General features: G+C 37.4%; 1 protein-coding gene across 12 annotated transcripts in view; it reads left to right on the top strand.

Moving 5' to 3' along the window:
* CHD9 (chromodomain helicase DNA binding protein 9) overlaps positions 1-24,414 on the top strand; it is an 86,473-nt gene that overhangs the window by 37,653 nt on the left and 24,406 nt on the right. For all 12 annotated transcript variants that reach the window (XM_035121166.3, XM_088671871.1, XM_088671869.1 and 9 more), the window contains 18 exons: positions 1,025-1,362; positions 9,276-9,387; positions 9,502-9,648; positions 10,984-11,052; positions 11,146-11,201; positions 11,691-11,808; positions 12,179-12,265; positions 12,885-13,022; positions 13,563-13,684; positions 14,320-14,563; positions 15,048-15,224; positions 16,791-16,934; positions 18,637-18,892; positions 19,651-19,861; positions 21,950-22,145; positions 23,064-23,231; positions 23,839-24,018; positions 24,262-24,372. In XM_035121166.3, coding sequence (XP_034977057.1) covers positions 1,025-1,362; positions 9,276-9,387; positions 9,502-9,648; positions 10,984-11,052; positions 11,146-11,201; positions 11,691-11,808; positions 12,179-12,265; positions 12,885-13,022; positions 13,563-13,684; positions 14,320-14,563; positions 15,048-15,224; positions 16,791-16,934; positions 18,637-18,892; positions 19,651-19,861; positions 21,950-22,145; positions 23,064-23,231; positions 23,839-24,018; positions 24,262-24,372 — 2,874 coding nt within the window. The remainder of the gene's footprint in view (positions 1-1,024; positions 1,363-9,275; positions 9,388-9,501; positions 9,649-10,983; positions 11,053-11,145; positions 11,202-11,690; positions 11,809-12,178; positions 12,266-12,884; positions 13,023-13,562; positions 13,685-14,319; positions 14,564-15,047; positions 15,225-16,790; positions 16,935-18,636; positions 18,893-19,650; positions 19,862-21,949; positions 22,146-23,063; positions 23,232-23,838; positions 24,019-24,261; positions 24,373-24,414) is intronic.

Raw genomic sequence — 24,414 nt, 5'->3', positions numbered from 1 at the left:
ACTTAAATGGCCACCAAAAATGGTAAATGTATGATGAAAATTCTTTTAAATTATGTTTATATTTTTATTCACACTGGTGTGAGGGTGAGTAGGTTGTGAATGTAGATTAATTTTCAACTGAAATGAGATGCCACAGAAAATATGGACGTAAAAAAGATGGTAAACAGTAAAATGGAGAATGTGAATAAATACAGTTGGAACAGGAGTTGTATTACAGCCCACCCTCATCAGTGCATGAAGACTATAAACTGGACCTTCCCCAGGCACAGATGCTAATTTAGTGGACACCCCCTTTTTTACAAGGTTGTGAACAATTCAGCCTATGAATAGAGAACAATTCAGCTTATGAATAGAGAATTTTCACACTAGACAAAAGTTTCTAGAATTTAGAAGTTACAATTTTTAAAGATTTATAACTTCAAACTACACCATTTTTACCTTTTACTTTTCTATAGTACAGCTGCCAGCTCTATTAAAATGAGAGAGAAAACTTAGAATACTTCTTTGAGTTTAACATTTAGATGTCGGTTTCCCACATGCAAAGACCTGGTCTAATACACAGTAATGTAGTAATTTTACTTAACTTAAAGCTACAGTATCCCCTCGATTTTTCTTAATACAGGTATTGGCTGTGACAAATAATGCAGATAAAAAGTTGGATAGCTCCCACCCACCCACCCACTCAGGAATACTATAGCTTTAACAGATGGTGTTTTTATACTGACTTCTGTATGATTTTATGATAGAATTTAAATGTTTTATTTTTATTGCATTTGCATGAAATATCTAAGTATATTATATGTGATTAGGGTTGCAATCTGCAGCCCACTTATCAGTAAGCCTTAAAGAACACAGTAAGTCTTATTTTAAGTAAACATGTGTAGGATTGTGCTGCATGACTGCAGTTAGAACAAGCACTGGGACCTTCTCCTGACTAAACATGTATAAGCCTGCACTGCAAATGTACAGTATAAGACAACACATTTGTCTTAGATGAATAACCTATATATTTTTTTTCTTGCAGCCTCCTTCCTCCAAGAAAACAGATGGTTCTGGGACATATGCTAAGTTGCAGAATACCCAGGTGAAATCTATGTCTGAGAAAAAACAGAAAAAAAAGGTGGAATCTGAAAGTAAGCAGGAGAAAGCTAATCGCATAATATCGGAGGCAATAGCAAAAGCAAAAGAGAGAGGGGAGCGAAACATTCCACGAGTAATGAGTCCAGAAAACTTCCCAAGTGTTTCAGCAGAAGTAAGAGAGGAAAAGAAGGGCAGGAAAGTTAAATCAAAACCAAAAGACAAAGAAAGCAAAAAACCCAAAACTGGCTCTTCATCCAAAACTAAAGAGAGAGCAAAAATTGGGTAAGTGGGCTAACATTCTGTTGTCTGACAGTTTAACATCCCAACCATAGCCAACATTTATGTGGAACTTTATTTCAGCAGGGCTTATATAAAATAAAACATGCATAATATTGCAGCCTGGGGGTATTTGAAAGAGTTGAGATAGCACAGAGTGGATTTTTTTTACAAGGGTTGAGGAAGTAGTTAGATAAGTTGTGAGAGTCTAGTTTTTCCTGGGTCATTGTATATCAGTGCATGAAAGCAAAATGCGCCAGGAACTCTTAAGCTACTGCAGAAAGTGTTGCAACTGCTAAATGGCATATCTGCTGCTGATTTTTAGTCCAGTTCCAGTCCTTATCCTTAGTATGAGAGATAATACAATATTTGATGTATGTATTCATTCTTAAGTGAAGTTTGCATGAAGCAGAATCCTAGGCTCTGTGGTATTTGCAGTCTCTGCAACTCAGACTGGGCAGGAAGATACCCTGCCAACAATTTATTTCAGGTCCCCTTTGTTTTCATACATAAAATCCTAGCCTTAATCAAAACCAATTTTGGGCTGGCTGGCTTTGTATATAATATGCAGGATGTCTCTCTGTGTGTCCCTTACTGCTAAGAGCTTTTGTTACTACAGTATGTTGAATTCAATTGTTAGAACTAGGGTATTCTAATATAGTGTATTAATTTTAAAACTTTCTCTTATTTAATAATTGTGCTGTGGGATAATTTTGTAAGCATTTTGGCCATGTGTTATGATCAAGTGCTATAGTTCTTAGCATTTCTCATAGCAGTATTCTTGTAACAATTGGCTTCTACACCAAATATGTATTGTACTTTGCAGTCCTTTTTCCATTGCTGTTGTGCACCTATGTGTGCAGATACTGTATAGATATATACTGTATAATGTACAGTGGTGCCTCTACTTACGAATAACTCTACTTATGAATGTTTCTACTTACGAATGGCGCTCCGTCCGCCATCTTGGATGTGGTTTAGATAGGATTTTTTCTACTTATGAATTTTTAGATAGGGTTGCTTCGACTTACGAATTTTTTCTCCCAATGCATTCCTATGAGATTCGACTTACAATTTTTTTCAACTTGCAAATGTGTGTTTGGAACACATTAAATTCATAAGTAGAGGTACCACTGTATTTGGGTTTTGTGAGGTTACCTGCACAGCTTGGAATGACTGTTGATGCAGAACTTTTAAACAATCAGATGGGTTGATGTTTGTCTTCTCCCTGGGACCTGCAGGGTTCCATTTCATCAGTGCTTGTGTTCAAAATGGAATTGAGGATGCTACATAAACTCTTGGAATGAGGGGCCACAATGTCATTGATGGGTTTCATCCTCAGATCAAGCTTCCACGTTTGAGTGCTTATGTATTTTTTGCATTGACTGAAATGTCATATAGCAGAAGTGGACAGATATGCTTTCCATCTGGTATGAATTCCGCAGTCCTTTCATTTACATTCCTTTTCAACAGACATAGCTGTTTTTTTTGTAACTACACTGAAAGAAAGAATATAGTGAAATAATTTTTTAACCAAATAGATTTAAATTTGAAGTGTTTATAATATTATGTATGTTTTTTTAAAAAAAAATCAACATTGAGCATTGAATTTTAGAATAGTGTAAGCGTTTTAATATATACTTTGTTGCATAGTTCTACACAGGTTATCCTTAGGGAGAGTAATATTTCTGACTTTTAACAGGGAAATACTTATTGTTACTATTTAGTGTGTATTTAAGTATATTGAGTTGTATCCAACTAAATCACACTCAGGTAGTACTCCTGGAAGCATTGGACTTGATTTAGCCATGACTTGAACTCACCATGTTGTCTTCAAAATTGTACATACTAATACAATGTTAGGAAGAATGAAAGTCTAGACATTTTAATTGGTTGTGGAATATCCAATGTATAGTCCTGCCTTTGTCTTCTTCCATTCTACTTGTATATATTTTGCCATATTTCTTATTTTGCCTGGATTAGCCTTCTCATCTGCTTTTATCAAGCACACCCCTCTTATTTAAGTTTATTTATACAGTGCCATCTATGTACATGGTACTTTTCAAAGAACAGGTTTGACAGATAACAATCTCAAAGGGCTTACAGTTTAAAAATAGATAAGAGGGAAATGGAGACAGGGTAAACAGGGAAAATACGTAACTATTTGGGTTAGACTTTGTTAAAGTACATAAGATAGTATGCCTAAATTCTTTGTCATGACCTGCTTATGCAGCAAAGCTTTCTTTTAACTAATCTGAAGTCCCTTAACTATATATTCATTGCATTTCCAGAACCCACTAACACATAGCTGTTGCCAGATAGTTCTCTCCTTTCACTTATAAATTGTTGATCTAATGCAGGTTGGAAGCTTTTCCTTCCATTTTGTATTAACCATTGTTTTAGCATTTCATATGAATTTGGACAAAGCGGTTTGCTAAAACCAACTTCAAACTTTGATCTGTGAAGCACAATTCTTTTCAATACATTTATTTGATAAACTTCATCCAAAAATGGATTTCAGGGTGGTATGCACTGAATTTAAAATCTACAAATACAATATAAAATGTAACCAATAATCCATCAAAATTTAAAGTAATAAAAGCTATCTAGTTGGCAAAAAAAAAACTCTATTTAAAAATGCCTGGGGAAATAGAAATGTTTTCCCCTGACATTGGAAAGAAAGCAGCATCTGTGCCAGGAAGGCATTCCACACTCAGGGTACAAATAAGGACCCCTTCTGATTATCTTAATGCATCTGTAGGTTGGTTCCAGAGGAGGCCCTCCTTCAAATATTTGCACCCCAAGTTGTTTAGGGCTTTAAAGGTAAGCACCAGTACCTTTAATTGGGTTTTGTAGTGAAAATGGAAGAAATGAGAGTTCTTTTAGAATTGATTTAACTTGCCTCTGCATAAATCAACCAGAACCCTAGTAGCCAAATTTTTTTATAGTTGAAGCGTCTGAACTGTGTTCAAGGACAGCCCTACATATAATGCATTACAGTAATCAAACTTGGAATTTAACAGAGCATGGATCAGCATGGTCAGGTTGTTTTAGTCTAGGAAAGGCCAAAGCAGATGAACTTATCACATTTTAGGATTTAGACAAAACACCAACCTGTGGTTAATTGAAAATAGAAGCAAAAGTTTCTGCTTTACTATGACACAGGCAGGCCTGCCCACACACCTCTCCAGAAAAAAGGGGGAAATGGTAACTTATTTCAAAATTCCCCATAGGAGAATCTTGTTCCATTGAAACTGGAAACACCTAATCAATAAGGGGAAATTATTTACTGCAATTTGTATGAAGTGATTTGTTCCAGACTGATGCCTGCACCCAATTCACTGCAAGAACTTAATACCATTTCCCTCACCATAGTGGTGTCCCTAGACCAATCAGAATTCAGTCAGGATGCTTTCAACAATAATGTTGTTGCTGCAGTACTGTTCTGAGAGAGAAGCTTAGCTAACACATCGTTTTGGAGACTGGATTGAAGTAGCAGAAGGAACAGGCAGATTGTGTTGTGTTGGTTGAAAGCAGAGGCAGAGAACTACTACAAGATAGGAGGACTGCACTTTCTGTAGAATAGAAAGTTCTCCCCCTACACCTTTGTTTTCCATTCCCCCCCCCTCCAATCCCTAGACATGCTCTCTCTTCACCCTACTTCATCCTCACTGTTTCTTGCCACTCCTGGACTCTTCCCCTACTTCAAACTCTCTCCCTCTCTCCCAGCCCCCTTAAACTCTCTCGTGTTTTTGTCTCTATTCCGACTGTTCTCTGTTGTGGCCTTCACCTTCACCAGCTGTTTGCTGACTTGCCCTGCCTTTTGCTCCATAAGCCGCCATGAGTAGTTGTATGAACAGAGAGAAATTAAAGATAATACTAGAATGGGAGATTGAAGTGTGGAGTATGACTATGTCTGCTTCAAGAAAGTCATTCTTATCATTACACACACACACGGCACTCCTTACTCAATATAGTCTTAGGCAAACTGTGCAGTGTTGGGGCAGGTGCTTCATTGTGAAGTTGAGATAGCAAACATTAGTGAGCAGCCTCATAGTACTAACAACTGAGCTAATTTACAGGGCATATAACCCAAATGACATGCTGGGACAGATACAGGAATTAGAAGGGTGAGGAAGCCAAAGGGAATCCTGGATAGAGCCATAGGCAAGGTAAGGCACAAGCAAACAGACAGGTGTGAAGAATAGTGTTATTGGAAGCAACACAGAGTTGTACAGAGCTTGTAACAAGAGGAAGTTTATATATGGACAAGGGTAAACCTTGGTTAACTAATATAATGAGATAGAGCAAGATAGGGGTTCTGATAAGAGGTTACAGTGGTGCCTCGCTAGACGAATTTAATTCGTTCCACGGGTCTTTTCTTATAACGAAAAATTCGTCTAGCGAATCCCATAGGAATGCATTGAAATTTTTTTGCCCATAGGAACGCATTCATTGAATTTCAATGCATTCCTATGGGAAACCGCGATTTGCTAGACAAATTTTTCGTAAAATGAATTCGTCTAGCGAGGCAACCTCCACTAGAATAAACCTTTCATTAAGCGAAAATTTCGTTAAGCAGGGCATTCGTTAAGCGAGGCACCACTGTACATCAGTGAAGTAACTGCTGTGGTGGGAAGGTAAATGGTGTTTCTGTGCGCTCTGGTTTCTGTCACGGTGTTCCATTGTGCTAGAAGCAGTTTAGTCATGCTGGCCACATGACCCGGAAAGCTGGCTGTGGACAAATGCTGGCTCCCTCGGCCTCAAAGCGAAATGAGCGCTGCAACCCCATAGTCGCCTTTGACTGGACTTAACCATCCAGGGGTCCTTTACATTTTTTTACCCTTACTTCAGTGATGTAGGCCATTGAGGAGGAACAGATTTCCTTGTCCCCAGAACTCATTGAAACCTTTGTTGTCAAAGACCTTGTAGAGAACAAAACTGATTTACCAAGTTTCCAAAAGAAAATATTGATAGTGTGCAGATCCCCACTTCATAATACTCATGTCTATAGTTATAATTTGTGTTGCTGTGGGAGAAAGGATGCATTCCACATGTCTAAGGCACCACAAAAAAACAAGATTCTTTATGTATTCTTATTTATTTATTTATTGACTTTCTTTTGCACCTTTCCTCCCCAAATGAGCTTGGGGCAGCAGTCACCAATGTGGTAATGCAATACAAAATTCAATAGTATCTTTCAGCCATCAATTGCCTGGGAAATAGGAATATTTTTAAATACCACATCCACCAGAAAGTTAATAATGAGGTAAACAATGAGGGCATTCCACGAACAGAGAATCACCCTTGAAGAGACCCTGTCAGGGGTCAACACCAACTTGACAGCTTCCACTTTTAGTTGTTACCCCTACACAGCCTACCTAATATTTACTGCTTCTGATGTACAGCCTTAACATATTCATGATTAACCCTGAAAAAGATGTGTAATGGTGTAGTTAAAATCAATAGTAACTGTGAAGGGAAATGTTAGTACTAATGGCTTATCATATGCAGTGCCCTGTGCTCTGTTGTCCTTAATGAAGCATACCTTTGGACATTTAGAGATTGGTTTGGATTTTATGGTCTTCAGGTACATTTCAGAATTATGAGTCATAAAGTTGGAAAGATGAATCATGTGCAAGGTCTGTCTGCAGCAGCTGTGTAATGAGAAAAGGAAAAAATTCTTTTTAAATGGGGGTTGGGGAGTACAGAGGATGATGGGGCTATCTGCTGTTTGGTGCATATTTTCAAGTTGGGGTTGTTTGCTGCTTACCTGTTTGCTTTGTTACTTAATGGATTTTGTGGTATGATTATTAATGCAACTTAGTGTGAGTACGGATTTTTACGGTTTATTATTTATATGCATGCCTTGGAAAGGGTGTGTGTGTGTGTGTGTGTGTTCTCAAATGCCAGGCTTTTGACTTGTTTTTTTATGTGTATAATGTTTTGATTTGATGTTCAGTAGCAGTGGTGTCCAAAATATTTTTCTCCTGAGGGACCTTGTCTGGCTCAGGATAGGAGCTAGATTATAGTTCTTGAGTGAATTCATCAAAGGCTAGGAACAAACATAAAAGTATGTTCTGTATGTAGTCATTGTACTGCTAATTGTCATTTTAAAAATAATAATAAAATATCCTGCAATCTGAGTTTATATACTGTGGATATGAATTCAAGCAGAGGTAGAGAAGCAAGGTGGTCTTAATGTGCCATGTTGCACATTTAAATTTTGGTTTTATGGAGTTGCATAATTTTACAGTAGTAAGTTGGTGACATTAGCAAACAATTTTCTTCAAGGCTTTTATGATCACATTAATCAGAGATCTAATTAGGTTTTCCATGGCTTTTGCCTAGAGTTGTCATACATCTGCTATGATTCCTTCAGAACAAAAATTAATTTTTTTTTGTTTAATTTGAAGAAAAGCACTAAATTAGTCAATCAGATTCTTTTCAGTAACCTTGGGGCTGCTATTTGGGTTAAAGGGACTGTTATCACAAAAAACTTTACTGTGGGTTTCCTTAACTGAATAACATTAATACAATAGTAAGTCTTCAGACTCATTGGTAACAAAAACTAGGCTTCTGTCATAAAAAGAAATGTAATGGGCTTCCTGGATTGCTATTCATTCTTAAAAATGATTTGACGTTTATAAGTGATCAATCATCTCAGCCATATGTGACTTGTAATGTAAAAAGCTAATGAAAACTAGTGGCGTTGCTCTGCTGAAATAAGATCAGGGTGCTTTTGCTAAGAACCTGAATGTTTAAAGGGATCCAGATATTCTTCCTTATTTCTGTAATTGCTTCTAGCAAATTAGATGTTTTGTACATGCGCCATCTACAAATAAGATTTTATGTTATTAACTTTTAAATTTCATAAGCTCAGTAAATTGCTGAGTAATTATAATGGGTGCCATCTGATCTAAATTGTCCCCAAAGTAGAATGTAACTTGGGCAGGTACCACTATTTGCATATATAGGGATTGGTGAACCATTTGTTTAAACCAGCTTCATTTATTCAATTCTTTCTTTTAAATATGATACAGTTGAAAATGATTGAGTTGCCCCATTTTCACTGCTTTGAATTATCTTCCAGTGGCCAGTCATGTTTACTGTTTTTGATGAATAGTAACTGCAGCAAATTAATAAAGGCCAATGCTTTTTTATAAAAGGGATGGGAAAAGTTCTGTGAAGCAGCGTAAATTTCTATAGTAAAACAATTATGTCATTGCTACATAGTATGTAATTATCAAATCTACATTATGTAAAGCGTGCATCTAAGGACATCTCTTTATCTGAATTTGGGTTTGATTGTAATCACATTGTGATTATTTTGAGAATGCATTGAAAAGCAGCACTTGTCAGATTTTAAATATGGAAAATTATATGTATTTGCAGCCCTCTGATTAAAACCAGATGGAATGATATTAATATTGTTCCTTTTTCTGTAACCCTTTGAATGTAAACTCAGAAATAATTAGCACTGTTGCATTAGGGCTATAATTTCCCCTGCAATTCTGTAGTCATTATCAGTTGTTGCTAATGAAATGGTTTCTGTACTTACAATGTTTCAAAATTTCAAACTGTCAACTTGAATATATTTTTTAGTGTGCTTACTCTGGATTATGTATGAAAATACTTTAGACTGATGCATTGTGTACCTTTTATATCAATAACTTTTTTGTTTTATGTGTTAATAATAAGCACTTCCAGGCAATATGTATAGATATTACTCTACAGTTGTCCATTCTTCTTTTTTTCTGGAGAGAAAAATTGAAATCTCCTCCTCCGGCTAGCACCACATCAGGATTAGGAGGAAATATGTTGCAGCTTGACAGTGCATCTTTGATGTTAAATAAAGAAAACATTTAGTATCTTAAATTTTATGACCAGGCTTAACTTTGTATTTTGTTTCAAAACAGCAAGATTATTATTACTTTGGGGAAAAAGCAAAAGAGAAAAAATGAGTCTTCAGATGAAATGTCTGATGCTAAGCAGACAACTCAGCAGTCATTCAAAGACGAGATTTCTCAGGTATTCAAAAATTAGCACTTTTATTTTGAAAATATGCTTAAAACATTAACTCAGTCCCCAACCCCTAACAGTTTGGTCAAAACTGTTTGGTCAATATTTGCAATTCCATTGTAGAAGAGAAGATCAAATCGACAAATTAAAAGGAAGAAGTATGCAGAAGAAGGTGAAGGAAAACAATCTGAGGAAGAAACCAAAGTTTCTGTCAAAATAAAAAAGAATTCTGTCCCTTTACCTGCTGAGCAGCCTTTACAATTATTTGTAGTAAGTGAAACTCATTATTTATGGGGTTTACCTCTTGCAGTTCTGTAGTTATTTTCAAAGGCTGCATACACTCAAACATGTTCATTGCACAAAATTTTTTCTTAATCCAGAATATTTCATACTAATTCTCAACATGCTGCTTTCAGTCTAGATTGATTATAGATCCTGCAGTCTACAAGAGTGGGTGTGATTACTTTATATGCATTTGAAAACCCACTCCTTGCTTAGGTTTTCCAAACCTTTTCTTCCCTGCACATGCCCCAGGTGAGGGAAGAAAGAAGTAATGATTTGAATCTTTGTATATGCCCACCCCACAACATAATTGGGCAGGTGTAAATACCCCTCCCCCCAAAAAAAAATATATATCCTGTGCTGCACAGTACAGCCAATCTATGATGTGGAAGACCAATCAACCCCTGTTGTCTTACAATAGGCAGAGCAATATAAACAGTGTGTATTTTAGGAGTGGGACCACTGCCACCTTTGCCACCATGAGCCCAGCAGAGAAAACAAGTCTTTAAAATACTTTGATTTATACTACCCATTTTGCCAGTATAACGTTTACCAGGTTGCTAGGCCACATGACAAATCACATGACTGAACCAGAATGGAGGGAGACTTTGAGACTTTGCCTGAGCCAGGGTGAGGGAATGCAACCAGTAGCCCAGAGTCAGACAGTGATCCACCTATTCCAAACTTGGGGTTTGGATTGCTCCTAGAAATGTGAACTAATAAAGCAGCAGTCCATCAAATTATGTTGCTTGTATTCCTTACTGAAACAGTAGCTACATGGGAATAGTGCATTATGCATTGCACCATATACTCCCTCTCAGATAAGTTTGCCTCTGTGGAGAGATTCCTTGTATGGGTGGGAACTCCTATGCATGCGTATAGGTCTTACACCCATAAGAAATTTCAATGGAATCGGTACTATTTTTGTGTGCCCAGAATAGTGCATGGGCAAAGCTACCCACTTTGTGGAATGAAAGGGTCTATTTACCCTAAAGTGCACATGGGATCTGCATCAATTAGCTTATGTGCACTATGTACTGAATAATACTAATAATATATATCGGTGCTATTAGTAAATCTAAATGTGTTTGTTTGTTTTGTGAAATATTAGTCCTAAGAACAAAGTAGTTTCTGTTCTAAAATTGTAAGAATTAATAGATCCATAATAATAACAACTGTAGAGAGAGATTGAATATATTGAGTTTTATTCATTTGATTTTTTTACACATTTATGTATAATCCTTCTCTGCTAATATCTGCACTCAGGACTGCTTTTAAATGGAATATAGCCTGTTTTGTTTTTGTTTCTTTGCACCTGATTAGGAGAATCCAAGTGAAGAAGATGCAGCAATTGTAGATAAAATTTTATCTTCCAGAATCATAAAGAAAGAAGTGAGTACATATGGGGATATGGGTTTTGGTTCATAGTTTTTAAAATACTTTTATATAAATGAATCTTAAACAGAACACTGTGTACTCTTTCAGATTCCTGGGGGAGCGACAGTGGAAGCCGAGGAATTTTTTGTTAAATACAAAAACTAGTAAGTATTGCAGTTATGTTATTTAAGTTAAATTACAAGTTTGAGACCATCAGGCTGGCTGACAGTTTCAAGGGCTAGGTGGAAGAGATCTGCACATAGTGTTTATTCCCCCCCCCCTCATTTTCCATTATAGCAGCATGGGTTCCTTGCAAAGCAGGGACCCCCTTCTACAAAGAGTAAATATTAATTAGAACTAGGTAGTTACACCCCTGCTTGTAAATTAAGACTGTATTCTGCTTTTTGCTTAAATTTTTTTTACTGTTGAATATGGTTCTAAAATAAGAGAATGCAATTGTACGCAGGTACTTTGACACTGTGGTTTTATTTTAAAGTTCAGGCACAGAGAAATAATCATGGAGCATAGTGTATTAAAAATATGACCATCATTTCTCTTCGAAGGATTTATCTAATATTGCTAAGGGCATGTGTTGGAAGAAATATAACAAACTGCTTGCAGCAGTGTGCTAACATACTGTTATGCCATTCTAGCTCCTACCTCCATTGTGAATGGGCTACTGAACAACAGCTTTTAAAAGATAAAAGAATCCAGCAGAAAATCAAACGTTTCAAGCTGAGGCAAGCACAAAGAGCCCATTTTTTTGCAGATGTGAGTATGCGGGAGGGAAACAAAAAACTACAAAGCTAATTAAATACTTGATTATCAGAAGCCTACACATATTTTGCTGTTTAGTATTTTGTTACATTCATGTGTGTGTGTGTTCTCCTAATTTTAATTATAGACATTAAACAGTATAAATGGGTTTTATATTAAAAATAATGAAAATGCAATATTTTCTTGGGTAATTTTAGCACATAATGCTGATCAATAACTTTTCTGTACTTTATAGTTGGATATTAACAGCAAACCTCAAGCCACTATTTATATACTTCAGTGCAATTTACAGTGTTCTGGAATTGAACCATGCTATGCTGTTAACTAGATCAATTAATTCATTATAAAATATACTCAATTTCAGATGGAGGAAGAACCTTTTAATCCTGATTATATTGAAGTAGATCGTGTGTTAGAAGTGTCCTTTTGTGAAGATAAGGACACTGGAGAGGTATGGATATAACCAAAAAGAATCGTATATAATCTAGGGCACACATTTCACAGCATCTATCATGATAATTTTTAGAGTAGTGTGTGCACTCACATATATATGTATGACCTGTGCTGTATGTATCTGTGAACATGTTCAAATCGTAAGCATCCTTAAGCCATAACAATAGGATAGAGTAAAAAGATAAAAGGGAATAATTAAATAACCTCTATAATATAGGCATGGTGAACCTCTGACCTGCATGCCAAATTTGGCCTGATACAAACTCCTATTTGGCTACAAGGCCATTTCCCCAAATCACACACATGTGCCCCGAATCAAAGCCCCCACACAGGGAACTTTGAGACATGGGTTATCTGGCTGACATTCTGACACCAATTGATTGGCCTATGGAGATGGGGACAGATAAAAATCTGGCAAAAAAAATGTTCCCCATCTGTTGTCTAATGTTTATTCAAGCTTACAGTGTGGAAGGCATATAAAAATAATTAACCAGGGGGGGGGGGGACAAGGGGAAAGCAAATATGTGAAATGTGTTGAAACATCTTACTAAATTGAGGCAGCATATATTCTTCTCTAGTATTTTGTTAAGTCCGACTAATCATTTTCACCACTACAGCCTGTTACTTACTACTTGGTAAAATGGTGCTCATTGCCATATGAGGACAGCACATGGGAGCTGAAAGAAGATGTAGACCAAGGAAAAATAGAAGAGTTTGAACAGCTGCAAGCTTTAAGACCTGATTCAAGGCGGTTGGTAAGGATAAATCATTTATCTCAGGTGTGGTTTGTTGTTGGTAAGCAGAGGTGTCAACTTGCACAGAAGGTGATGAGGAGCAAGGGATGGAGCCCAACGCAGCAGTGTGGCTTCAATGGCCAGCGGATCCTCCTCTCTCATGCTCGGCCTCCTCCTCATCTTGCTGCTGCCACCACCACTGGCCAGGGGCTCCTTCACCTCTGCGGCATGAGGAGGAAGAGCTGGCCCCCGAACTGCACTGCGCTCTGCTCCACACTCAGCCTCCTTCACCCCCTGATTGTTCTGAACATTGGGGGAGGCCCCCACCAAAAAATTATTGCGGCCCAAAAGAGCTGGGCACCTACGTAGGAGTTGGCGCCTATGTCAGGAAGAATTTCCACTCCCATTTGCATGTTTTGAGCCAATCCATCCTCAACTCTTTCAGTCTGTGCAATATACGGGACTGTGTGCATAACCCCTGAAAGAATGTTTCACTCCAGTTTCTTTTTTCAGGTGAATAGAGAGACAAAAATGTCATTTATGCTATGCTTTATTCCTAAGGATCGACCTCCTTCTAATTCATGGAAGAAGATAGAGCTGTCCAGGGAATATAAAAATGGCAACCAACTCAGGGAATACCAGTTAGAAGGGCTCAACTGGCTACTTTTCAACTGGTATAATAGGTATGTGTTCTGAATTAATCGAATCAATTTTTATGTTAGTATTGCTTCAAAAGAGGCATATTTAAATAGAAACAATGAAGCTAGGAAACATTTGTATTTGAAATTTGTGTCAATTAGCAGTCTAGTTTTCGTTCCTTTTGGCATGTGTTACTTATTTAATGAACTTCTATTTATGTGTGACTTGGAGCATTTGTACCCCACTCTTCAGCCAAAAAAGGCTCCCACAGTGGCTTACATACCGTCAGTTTAAAAACACAGTCCCCACTGCACAGGCTTACAATCTAAAAAACAGCACGCAAAGAAAAATGACAGAGAAGAAATGCAATGGTAATGTATTACTAGCATATTGTTTTTAAGTGAATACAAGTCTTTCTTGCTGGAAGCGTAATAACACAATAATAATAGATGTGGAAGAGAGATAAGAGTAAGACAATATTTAATCTATTCCCATGCAGAAATACAGTACCTATAGGCAGCATACAAAATTCAAGGAATCAGGTGCTAAATCACTACTCATTCTTTGCCCTGGGAAACAATGCAAAGAGACGCTTCAAATCTTTCTTATACTTAAACATTGACAGCCATCCTGAATGTGTGTTCTTCTAACCCTGCTAACAATGTTCTTGTGTTTTCAGACAAAACTGCATTTTAGCAGATGAAATGGGTCTTGGTAAAACCATCCAGTCAATAACATTCCTCTATGAAATCCTCCGGACTGGTATAAGAGGGCCTTTCTTGATCATAGCTCCACTTTCCACCATAGCCAACTGGGAAAGAGAGTTCCGCACGTGGACAGATCTTAATGTTGTGGTATATCATGGAAGTATGGTTAGCAGGCAAATGATACAACAGTATGAGATGTATTTCAGAGATTCACAGGTAACATTCTATTTTGCCTTATAGCTAGTAAACCAGTTTGATTTCTGTACATAGTGTTATCATTTATTTTTTTGATTTATGTGGTTTTTATTTAATTGAGAATCTGTTTAGACCATCAACTTAATGTACTAAAAATGTTAGTGGTATATGTAGGCATAAAATTATTCTGTTTCTGTATATCCTGTCATAGCAAAATATGTGGATGGTAATTTGGCAACCTGAGACTGCCATTATGATGGTTGTGCATGGGTGGAGATAATTGTGGCCTTATATTCACCCTTTGAATTATTGTTTCGCTAGTTTATTATATATTGTTTCAGAATGTGCAGCTTTGGCTTTTCTTTTCTTTTTAGGCTTGGACACCCAGCTTTCCCCCACATTTTAAAGAACATCCCAGTTATGCAAGCACAATTTCCCCCTCCAGAAGCAATGGAAAGGTTCTAGATAATATCATAATTGTATTCTGTTCATTCACTCTTCCTAGGGTCGCATCATTAGAGGTACATACAAGTTCCAGGCTATCATTACCACATTTGAAATGATTCTTGGTGGCTGTCCAGAACTCAATGCCATTGAATGGCGCTGTGTTATTATTGATGAGGCACACAGATTGAAGAATAAAAACTGCAAACTTCTAGAGGGGCTCAAACTCATGAATCTTGTGAGTGTTTACTTTTCATTTGCGCGCGCGCGCACACACACACAATCTATATCTGAATGTTAAACAGGAAAACTGTTTTCCAAAATTACAGATTTGATCATTGGTTTGAGTAAATGTGTTACACATGTTCAGTCTGCAGTTCACCCCTTTCCCTTAAATCTGTAGGGCTTATGGAGGCCAAGTTCTCAATAGTTTCTCCAACTTCTTGACCTTCAAAAGATGTATAAATATTTTATTCTTCTAAATCAGGGAGTTGTATGCTCCTACTTTCACAAAGTTAATGTTGTTTTACTACTGTTTCTGCATGACTGTAATCATGATTGGGCATGGAATCATGTGTTTGCAAATACAAGCTAGTTTCCCCAGCGCTATAAACCCTTCAAGCTATCTACCTTGTATATAGCATGTCATTTGTTTTATTGTTTATTCTTACCTTGTTGCACTACGATGTAAATGTCTTTTTTTAAATGTAATTTGTATTGCTGAAAAATATAAATAAAAATTATAAAATAAATCACACTTACAATAACATACCATATTTTCACTAGATCATCTGCTATTTTTAAAATGTGAAATTCAGTTGCAAGCATTAAATCACTGAAAGTTTGAAAATTCCTTATAGCAGGAAAATTTCAAAGCAATTTATAAAATGTGCACAGACTTAAAATACATTTACCTACATGCTAAAAAAAACCCATATTTTTGGTATAATATTGACAGTGCATCTTCTCTACACTAAGTACCAGGGGTGGGGAGAAATACTTCAGTTTAAAAGAATGGTTGATTAAATTACGTAGCTTACAAGTTTTGAATAAAATTACATAGGGTGGAATTTAGTGCCACACTCTTCCCATCGTTCTGCCTGCAAAGCATTTCAGTTTGCCACACAAAATGACTCTCCATCTCCTCCTGTGCACTGTTCTGGAGATTCTCCCCACCGCTGCTGCCAATTGTGGGGGGTGGGGAGAACCGAGGAAAGCCTTGCTGCACAAGTAGAAGTCCTTGTTCAAGGTTTCCATTGACTAGATTTGTTAGGTGACTCCCACCCATAGATTTTCTGGGTGAAGCAGGAAAATAAAAGACCAAACAATTCGAGGGAGAATGGAAGACATTTAGGAAATAACAAAATTATTTACAGTGTGTGACAGACAAGAATCCCTTTCCATAATGATCTAATTCAAATAATGTAAATATTGTAATAAAGCTTAGTGTGTATGTGTTATTATTTTTCCTTTGTACTGCATGCTTTAAATAATAGTTCTATTTTGGGGTCAAAAGGAATAGAATATTGTAACAGCTTACTAATATTAAGATATTCATTAAAATCCACAATGCATGAAAACAGCTCTGACTAGTCCAGTTTCACCAGCAATCCTTACAATCTTTATAAATGATGTAATGTATTAAAGGCAGAAAAGTTATTACAATGCTTGTTTATCATAGGTTATTTTATTTATAAATTAACGTATGTGTATTGGCTGTATACTTCCTCTCAAAGATTCAAGATTATGCATAACATACCCAGCTATATTTTAGACATTCATGCAAAATATGCATCTTCTATAGGAGCACAAGGTGCTATTGACAGGCACACCACTGCAAAACACAGTAGAAGAACTTTTCAGCCTTCTTCACTTCCTTGAGCCTTTGCGCTTCCCAGCAGAATCAACATTCATGCAAGAGTTTGGAGACCTTAAAACAGAGGAGCAGGTATTTAAAACTTTTTATTATGTTACAATCACACACAGGCCTTGTTCACATGTCACAGTAAGTAATACTTTGTCTTAAATCTTGGTTTAATCATGAATGTGTCTTGCCCTTTTTGCGTGCATGCATGCACAGCTTCTCTTCCCTCTAATGACTCAAACAAGCCATAGTATGATTTGTTGGATCACAACTCCAGAATGTCATTTGTTCCATGGTCTAGGTTTGGATGGAACATTGGCAGGGGGGGGGGGGTTATATGTTAGGGGAGCAGCTGGGCAGTGACACAGTGGGGAGGCACATTGATGTGGTTTGTTGTGATGTATGAACCAGAATACATTCAAAAATTAGAATTTAATGGGCTGTTTGTCCAGTAATGACTATCAGCTCAACCGTAACAGTAAATCCACCTCTCCCATCTTTATCACCATTTGAACTAATGATAAGTAAATTGAAAAATATTGTGATCAGCCATAGTATTGCTACAATTCATGGTGGGTGCAAGAAAATATGCAGAAATAATATGAATTTGAATCTATACATTGTGTGCATTCTTACATGTGTAGAATCTGCATTCTTAGCTAATTAATGGAGGATAAAAACAGGAAATCACATTTTATTAGAATTCAAACCCAGAGCATAAGGCAAAAATCATATACTGTATAGCCTAAATTACCTCCCCAGTCTGGCTGCAAGGTACCACTACTTGTGTGCAGCACCTTCTGCAGTCCCTGCAGGAATTGGATCAATGGAGGAGGGAAAGAGGCTTTCCTGCCTTCTCAGTGCTAGTTACTGGCTACTGGGTGGCAAGGGTAGGGAAGTCTTTCCTGTGTCTCCACTGCCTCCCCCCACTTCTCCATGAGTGGAACTGACCAGCGGAAGAGATGGATACAGAGCTAAATGAAGGCTGAGAAGAGAGAAAGCTAGAATGTAGCCACTTTTGCAGGTGCTGCAGCTAAGCACCTATAATCGAGTCTCTGTAACTTAAATGGGTGTGTGATGTGATTGGCTATATATTAGTTAGGCTCTGAAGTGCTACTTAGTTGCCCAAAATAATTTGAGCAAGGCTAGAAGAATTTTTTTTACTGTAATTCTTTTGATGTAAAACATGATCAAAGTTAGAAAAGAGTTTTAGAATTTTTCTGCTTGCCAATCACCTTGTGGAACTGTTGATAAGAACTGTAGGACTGAAGACTCCTTTAGTGGAAACCATGTTCTGTGCTTCAAATACAGCTCCTTGGATTATTATAAAGAGAGCTAGTTAGGAATCTGGCAAAATGCAATGATAATGTTAAAATGAAATTAAGCTGCTTTCTTAGCTATGAATCACACCACCACTTCAACAACTCAATCCATGTGTCTTGTTTAGGACTAAGCTGGTTCACATTTATACATACGGAACAATCCTAAAGCTGGCCAATGTCAGGTGAGAAGGCACTGGCAACAGTGTAAGTGCTGCTCCCTTGGCAGAGAGGAAGTCCCCCATATACCTGTGGAAAGCGTTTGAAAGGGGCACGTTGGGGGCAGATTGTGGGAGACTTTCGATCCATGGGATCCACAGCCCCTTCATTCTCCCAACCAATGTGCCCCAGAATAATGCAGAAAAAACTGCTAGCTCTGGAACTGCTGTAATGATTTTCGCTCACTTTATAAGCTTATGGAATGTAGCAATTTATATAGGGTTTCCGCTAATTTTTATTTCATATAGGTGCAAAAGTTGCAAGCTATCCTGAAACCAATGATGCTAAGAAGACTGAAGGAAGATGTAGAGAAGAAGCTGGCACCAAAGCAGGAAACTATTATTGAAGTGGAATTAACGAATATCCAAAAGAAATATTATCGAGCCATTTTAGAGAAAAACTTCGCATTTTTGTCAAAAGGTGCAGGCCAAGCCAATGTACCCAACTTGGTTAACACTATGATGGAACTCAGGAAATGCTGCAATCATCCATATCTTATCAAAGGTAAATGTAAAAACGTTAAATTTTACTTACTTTAGGCATTTTTCTTGTGATGTAAAGTAATGTTTCCCTTGGAGTTATAATTTGGATATGTTGCCATATTTCAAACAGTGAAAATCCGGACTTCTCTGCTGAGCTTTTTTTTGACAAAGTGGTTGAACTTTGTTGGCAAATTTTCCATAAAATTAGAGCTATTTTTAAGGGAAATGACACTGCTGACATGGGTTGCCATACGTCTGGATTTTCCCAGGCATTTTAGTGATTTCTGCCTGGACACTGCTTTCGAATGCAATATTCCAGTTGTGTCCAGGAAATTCCGGACATATGGTAACCCTGAATTAGGATGAGTGCTATAAGGGTGGCCATAGTGAACTGCCTTGAGACCTGTAGGTATAGGGCGGTATACAAATTATAATTAGAACAACAGTAACAATTCAATTATTAATCTGTTGTATCATATTTTACTGGAGGAACAGGGGAACTTTGTATTTTTAAAAATTGTGTATAAGTGCTTTTGAATTTAGTTGCATATGCTATAGTTTTGAAGGTGAAATGTAAATAGCTACTATGAGAATCAAGTGTTACTGTGAGCAGTGTCAAGGGATGGGGACTGAAAAATGAAAGACAATGTGATCATAAATACTGTTATGAAATGTGTGGAGTATGCACTCACAGTATTATGATGTACACTTTGTATCAAAGCTATATGAAAATGTCAATATCTTTTAGAAGAAGCAAATCATACCTACTTTATGTGACAGGTGCTGAGGAAAAAATCTTAGGAGAGTTTAGGGAGACCTATAATCCAACTGCTCCTGATTTCCACCTGCAAGCAATGATCCAGTCTGCTGGAAAACTGGTCCTCATTGACAAACTTCTTCCAAAAATGAAAGCAGGGGGCCATAAGGTGCTTATTTTCTCTCAGATGGTTCGCTGTCTTGATATCCTTGAAGATTATCTGATACATAAAAGGTATGATACTATTCATAGTGCAAATAGCCATACTAATGGTATATTAAACAGTTTTGAATGGACTTGGTTCATTCATCTTTGAGTCATCATACTGAGATATCAAATGATAATTTGCCTTTAAATTACCAGTCATGCACTTCCTTGCACTACAGTTTCTGGCCTGATCTTGCACAGCAGGAGAGGGAAACTTTTTTCCTGTTGATGACCACGTGGGACTAATCTGTTGGGGACCATATGCCTATGGTGGCATGAATATGGTATTAATGGTGTATCTATAAGTGACTGTGGAGGCCAATTCTGGATCCACATGTCCTTTCACAGTGGGGACATAGGTTTCTGGGCAGGAGTTGATCACGGTGAGGATTTGCCTTCCTCTTAGCTCGCTTCTCCTTTTGGTCCTGAGTTCGTGCTTCTTCAAAATCCATGACACCTTTGGTAGAGGCTATTCCAATTGGAGTGCTGTCCCTGCTATACCCCAAGGCACCAGCACAACAGAGCCATAGGTTTATGTATTAGATAATACATATAATTACCTGATTTTTATTTTATATAGAAGACAAATATAAACACAATGTTATGTCAGCTTCTCATAAGAAAGAGGCTAAAAATAACCTCTCTTTTTGCTCCAGCAGAGGTTCCTTTCATCATAGAGAATTTTAGAACTCCAAGTCAGTGTGGTTCAGACTCTACAATTTAATGGCATGTCCCAGATTTCCTCCACCTAGCCCCCATAGGCAAAGGGACCAGAGAACAGTTCTGACTCAAGGCCTCCTCTGGTTCTTTTTTCTTACTTGGACAGTCTTGGCCAAGGATGCCTAGGAACATAATACCCTTAAGAACAACCTAGTCATAGAATTTCTGTTTCCGTCCCCCAATTCTGAGTCTTGAAGTCTACTGAAAAACTATTATTTGGCAGACTATTCACTACTTATTAGAAATAGGGAACAGAGATTCAGTTCCCCAGAAAAGAAATTATCCGCTGTCTGCTCTGTGTTCTTCATTGTCTTCAGTAAAGGATGGAAATTAAATTCTGGATTTGAAATATGAAAACAAGCATATAACAAGAGGATAAGGAGAAGGGGACGACAGAGGACGAGATGGTTGGACAGTGTTCTTGAAGCTATGAACATGAGTTTGACCAAGCTGCAGGAGGCAGTGGAAGACAGGAGTGCCTGGTGTGCTCTGGTCCATGGGGTCACGAAGAGTCGGACACGACTAAACAACAACAACAATATAACATAGGTTCAGGATGGAATCCTCCACCAAGGCAATTAAAATTGGGAACACTGCCAAATGCAGCCATGACTGAACTTTAGGGTTACCTCATGCCATTGAATTTTCAACAAACACTGCTTTCAAGGCACCTTATTTGGATGACCTCTTTGGGTCCTCATCTGGAGACAGAACAAACAAAGATTTGTTCCAAGCTAACCTCCCTCCAAGACTATGGCTTTTTTATCAATTGGCAAAGGAACAATCAAGTTCCTTCAAGGAGGCTCCAATGCCTTGAAGTAGTGTTCTTATCTTATGATATCTGAATAAAGTTTTTCAAGTTTCTATAATGAAAATACCATATTTTTCAGTGTATAAGGTGCTCCCATATATAAGACTATTTGGGGGGACTCCAAATTAAGAAAACACCTCAGCACTACCCGTGTATAAGACGAGACCCAATTTTAAACCTATTTTTTTGGTAAAAAAAACAAAAACCCTAGTCTTATACAAGGAAAAATACGGTATATGTGAATATATATTAAATGCCCCAAGAAAATTATTGTTGAATGCTTATGGGGATGGAAGTTCACATACTTGTTAAGAATTCTATTATTCAAAGCATCTGATGAGTGAAAATAACATTATTATGTTTTACTGGTTCACCTGAATATGGATCGGATGCATTTTAACACACTTTCAAGATGGTGTGTAATAAAAAACCTGACCAAAAAAATTACAGCTTCTGCTTGCAGTGTAGGCTCATTTGATTAGGACAGTAGGACAGTAGTATTCAGAAGTGCATATGGTTATACTTGTATTCTGATTTGCAATTACAGCCTTTCTTTAATGGCTTTTTCCTCCTTCACTTCAAAGGTACCTGTATGAGCGAATCGATGGAAGAGTAAGAGGGAACTTACGTCAGGCTGCCATTGATCGATTTAGCAAGCCAGACTCTGATCGGTTTGTTTTCCTTCTCTGTACCAGAGCTGGTGGATTAGGCATTAATTTAACTGCAGCGGATACTTGCATAATTTTTGATTCTGACTGGAATCCTCAGAATGATTTGCAGGTAAATATATTTGGGCAGCTTAGCCTTCTGCCATAGGGCTAAATACCTAAGAAACACCTACAAATGAACCTACTTCATCTGATCCACAAAGAGAGCAAGTGTGAACAAGCAGGATTGCTTGCAGGTGCTTGCTAACTAGCTAGGTCATATGAGGAGAGACATTCTTAAATCTGCAGTGCGTTCAGACCATTGTATGTACTCTCAAATATATTTAAGCAAACCATCTATCAGCAGGATCTAGGCAGCCCTTGTTGGCTGCCAATACCATATACCTTCTTCAAGGAAGGGAGTCTTGTCCTGAACTTGGCATTGTGCCTCTAAAACACAAATTGGAGGTAAGAGGATGTGAAAACAAGCCGTTTCCCCCTCTAGGTCTTAGCTAGTCATAAGGAGTCAGAAGCTTTCAGTCTTGTCTCTGCACTTGCTGGATTCTTCAAATACCTAGCAACAGCAGAGACAAAAGAAGCTTCCAGTTCCAAGCTGCAAGGTATGGATGGTATGGTGAGGGCTTTTCTCTGGTTGTTAGGTGCTCCAAACTCCTGAAAAGTCCAAACTGAAACAAGTCCTAAGCTTTCTCTGAATTTTAGAATGTGGGTCAGAGGGATCATCCCACCTCCTCTGTAGCTCCAGGTTTCAGTGGCAACTTGAGCCATGCCAAACTAGTCAGACACTATCTGAGCACTTGCGATGGGGAGCAAACTTGTGAATCCCTGCCACACAAGGTAGAGAAAAAATTCTATAATACACAAAGCTAAAGTCTGTTTGTATTGACCTTAATTTTATTTTTTATTGTTTTCATTTACAGCTTCAATTTAATTGTATTTTGTTTTAACAATGTCAATTCAAGTAATTTTATATTTAAGTAATAATATATCGTTATATTACATTTCTACTTGACAATGCGTACCTTTTTCTCAGGCCCAAGCTCGTTGTCATAGGATTGGTCAGAACAAAGCAGTGAAGGTCTACAGACTAATAACTCGGAACTCTTACGAAAGAGAGATGTTTGACAGAGCAAGTCTGAAGCTTGGCCTGGATAAGGCTGTCTTACAGAGCATGAGTGGAAGAGAAAATAGTGTTGGTGGTGTATGTACCCATTTCCCCCTCTTTCCTCTCCCCCCCCCCAAAAGGAATTTGAAATGGGTTTTTATTTTTGTAACTGTATCATTTACTCAAGAGAACAGGGGAACAGTTCAAAACTTAGTCTGAATGAGATCTTAAAGCTTTGCACCATTTCCTAGCTCTCTTCTTTTCTATTACCCCCACATAAAGTCCTGTTGCTTTTGTAACCAATATATAACCAAAGATTGGCCATGTTGGAGAGAGAATTCTATTGTTTGACACTTTAGACTCTGTTGTTGGATGGACGACCTTAAGGAACAAGTAGGCAAAGTATAGGTTGGGAATCCTTGAAATAGTTTACAGTGTATACAATAATAAGATTTTGATGCTGTAAGAGACTTTTAAAAAGATAACAAAAATAATACACATAAGGTAATTATGTATTGGCTGTAGTTACATACTTTGGAAAGGACAACCAATTTCTGTCAGTAACAGGCAAGATTTACTGTAAAACTATTTTTTTAGATATCCAGTGGAACTATTTCAAAATATAACAATTATAATATTTGAGCATTTTTATGTATCCAGCTGCATTAATATCATAAGACTTACCAGTTTCTCTTTTACATAGATCCAACAACTTTCTAAAAAAGAAATTGAGGATTTGCTTCGAAGAGGTGCATATGGTGCCATTATGGATGAAGAGGATGAGGGTTCTAAATTCTGTGAAGAAGATATTGATCAAATCTTGCAGCGTCGCACGAAAACAATTACAATTGAATCTGAAGGGAGGGGCTCCACATTTGCTAAGGTAGTTACAAGCTCTTCTGGTGTCCTTTTCACAGAACACAGAGAAAAGTATAAGCATTCAGAACAGTCCTCTTAGAAGTTAACAGATTGTGACTGACTTAACTGTTAGGTTAAAATACCTAATTGGTAGGCTTCACTTGAACGTAGCTGGTGTTTTTCCTTCCTTGAGAGTATGTGATACCTAATCTGTGATACTTGAAATTGAACAAATATGCTGGTGACATTTTATCTTGTGCCATTACAGGCTAGCTTTGTTGCATCTGGAAATAGGACAGATATTTCATTAGATGATCCCAACTTCTGGCAGAAGTGGGCCAAAAAAGCAGAAATAGACATAGACACCATCAGTGGTAGAGTAAGTATTTATTTATTTATTTATTTATTCATTCATTCATTC

The sequence above is a fragment of the Zootoca vivipara genome, chromosome 6, assembly GCF_965207765.1.
Source record: "Zootoca vivipara chromosome 6, rZooViv2.hap1.1, whole genome shotgun sequence".
NCBI classification, from domain to species: Eukaryota; Metazoa; Chordata; class Lepidosauria; order Squamata; family Lacertidae; genus Zootoca; species Zootoca vivipara.
Note: the sequence above shows the minus strand (reverse complement) of the source record. Positions and strands in the feature narration are given on the sequence as shown.